The 2,249-nt window shown below is 55.4% G+C and overlaps 1 protein-coding gene across 2 annotated transcripts in view; it reads right to left on the bottom strand.

Annotated features, from left to right (window-relative positions):
- The window catches only part of PPP2R5C (protein phosphatase 2 regulatory subunit B'gamma), a 92,132-nt gene extending 90,342 nt beyond the window's left edge, over positions 1-1,790 (bottom strand). The window contains exon 1 of one of the 2 annotated variants that reach the window (XM_018558442.1): positions 1,667-1,790. In XM_018558442.1, the coding sequence (XP_018413944.1) occupies positions 1,667-1,753 (87 nt within the window). In that variant the 5' untranslated portion in view covers positions 1,754-1,790. The remainder of the gene's footprint in view (positions 1-1,666) is intronic. The other variant, XM_018558441.1, reaches the window with a different exon arrangement.
- Positions 1,791-2,249: the final 459 nt, after the last annotated feature.

Here is a 2,249-nt window from a genome sequence, read left to right as displayed (position 1 = left end):
ATCAGTTATGGTGAAATATACGGCTCACAGTAACATATGCTGTAAATCTCTACACAAGGCTGAGTGCTGAGGGAAGATTGGATGGCTCGGGGGTAGGCAACCTCGGCACTCCAGCTGTGGTGAAACTACAACTCCCACCATGCATCTGGAAGGCATGCCTGTGGCTGCCAGAGTCATGCAATGTCCCCATGGGACTTGTAGTTGCACCACAGTTGGAGTGCTGAGGTTGCCTACCTCCTGCTATAGCTCATAGATGAGATCATCGATTCATTTGTAGAGTCCTGTATAGCGTCAGGGATCACAGTGATGGAACAAGTTGCACAGCAGGAACAGGCAGTGTGTATAAGGAGCATGTGAGGTGAGGCCTGCGTTCACAGCGTATCATGTGATTAAGCATACATGGCTGCAGGTGATATGACCCGTGTACAATATAGGATCATACATACATTAATATGTGAACAGAAATAGACTGTGGCTGGAGGAGGTGCACATGACGCAGGATGGAGCAGCAGATCGATAGACATGTTTATGCCGGAGGCAACAGGCCGGCTGTACGCTTTGCAGTGGGTCGGGGCTGCAGAGGGACGAAGCAGCGCAGAACATGCGATACGTCACGTGGTAAAAGTGCGAAGTGAGAAACACACACAGAGAATTACACCTCTGCAAAAAGTGAGCACAATGGGGGGGTTACTAAATCTGGAGCAGCGGTGCATGGCAACCAATCAGTTTCTAACTTCAGCTTGATCAGCTAAGCTTTAGAAATGGAAGATAGAAGCTGATTGGTTGGCACGCACAGCTGCTCCAGTCTCAGTACATTCCCCTCAGTGTTTACTTTTATAGAGCATGCAGTGCGGCATCTGAACCGTCTGCATCACATACAATGTGCACTGGGCTCAGGTATTGTACAGTATATGGGCGCTATGGGGGCATACAGCGCAGGTCACCAGGGCAGCGGGTAGGTCACCAGGACACGGGCACAGCGGGCAGGAAACTAGGGCGCGGGCGCAGCGGGCTGGAAACCGCGGCGTGGGCGGAGCGGGCAGGGCACCAGGACACAGCAGGCAGGACACCAGGGCACAGGCGCAGCGGGCAGGACACCAGGGCACGGGTGCAGCGGGCAGGACACCAGGGCACGGGTGCAGCGGGCAGGAGACAAGAGTGCAGTGAGCAAGACACGGTGCAGTGGGTAAGACAGTCCTATCCACTAAGCAGGGCAGAAGTGTGTGCAGTGGTCAGGACAGGAGGACAGGGTGCAGTAGGTGAGACAGTCCTACATACCGTGCAGTGGGTAAGTGAGGAGGACAGGGTGCAGTGGGTAGGGCAGTCCTATCCACTAGGCAGGACAGAAGAGTGTGCAGCGTGTAAGACAGAAGAGTGTGCAGCGGGTAAGACAGAAGATTGTGCAGCGGGTAAGACAGAAGAGTGTGCAGCGGGTAAGACAGAAGAGTGTGCATCGGGTAAGACAGAAGAGTGTGCAGCAGCTAGGTCAGGTGACTACAGATCAGTGTCCCCTCTTCAGTCAGCAGGAAGTTGCGATCACTGTCAGCAGTAGCCGGAAGTGCCCGGCTGTGGTGTCAGTCTCTGGTAAGTTTCCCTCCCCCTTCGCGGGGCGGGTTAGGCCCGGAACAGCGGCAGAAGTTGTGTCCCTGCCCCTCACAACACTTACTTTCTCCTTCTTGTTCTTATTCTGCTTTCGCTCACTCTTCCCAGGCTGCTGCCGCAGCGCCTCACCTCCGGCCGCACCTGCTGCCATTGGGCGCTCGCCGTCACGTGGGCCAACGTCCGTGCGTCACGCCCCCTCCCCAGGATCGGGCCACGCCCACCCGCTCTCTGACGCCGCTCGCGAGACCTGCGTGCTGGGGAAGGTGTGTGCGCGTTCTCGGGTGACCGGGTGGAGGACGAGGTGCTCCTGAGCCAGTTCACCTGACCTACGCTGTCCCTGCGACCTCCTGTCATCACATTCTGCACTCCATCACCACACAATCGTGCAGCAGCACCATCACTACTCCCCCCCCCCCATCATCCTGTGTCACTACTTCCACTGTCCTAATACATTACTACTACACCCCCCATCAACCTGTGTCATCAGTACTAATCTTTCGCTGTCTTACTAAACTACTACCACACACCCCATCCTCTCAATCCCCCATCACTACTCTACCCATCACCATCCTACTACATCCTACACCATTTACTACTACACGCTCCATCATCCCACTACATCAGGTGTAGCCCCCCAGCTGTGTTGA

The sequence above is a fragment of the Nanorana parkeri genome, unplaced genomic scaffold (assembly GCF_000935625.1).
Source record: "Nanorana parkeri isolate BGI_ZX_2015 unplaced genomic scaffold, ASM93562v1 scaffold339, whole genome shotgun sequence".
Taxonomy (NCBI): Eukaryota; Metazoa; Chordata; class Amphibia; order Anura; family Dicroglossidae; genus Nanorana; species Nanorana parkeri.
This window is presented reverse-complemented; position numbering and strand designations above follow the sequence as displayed.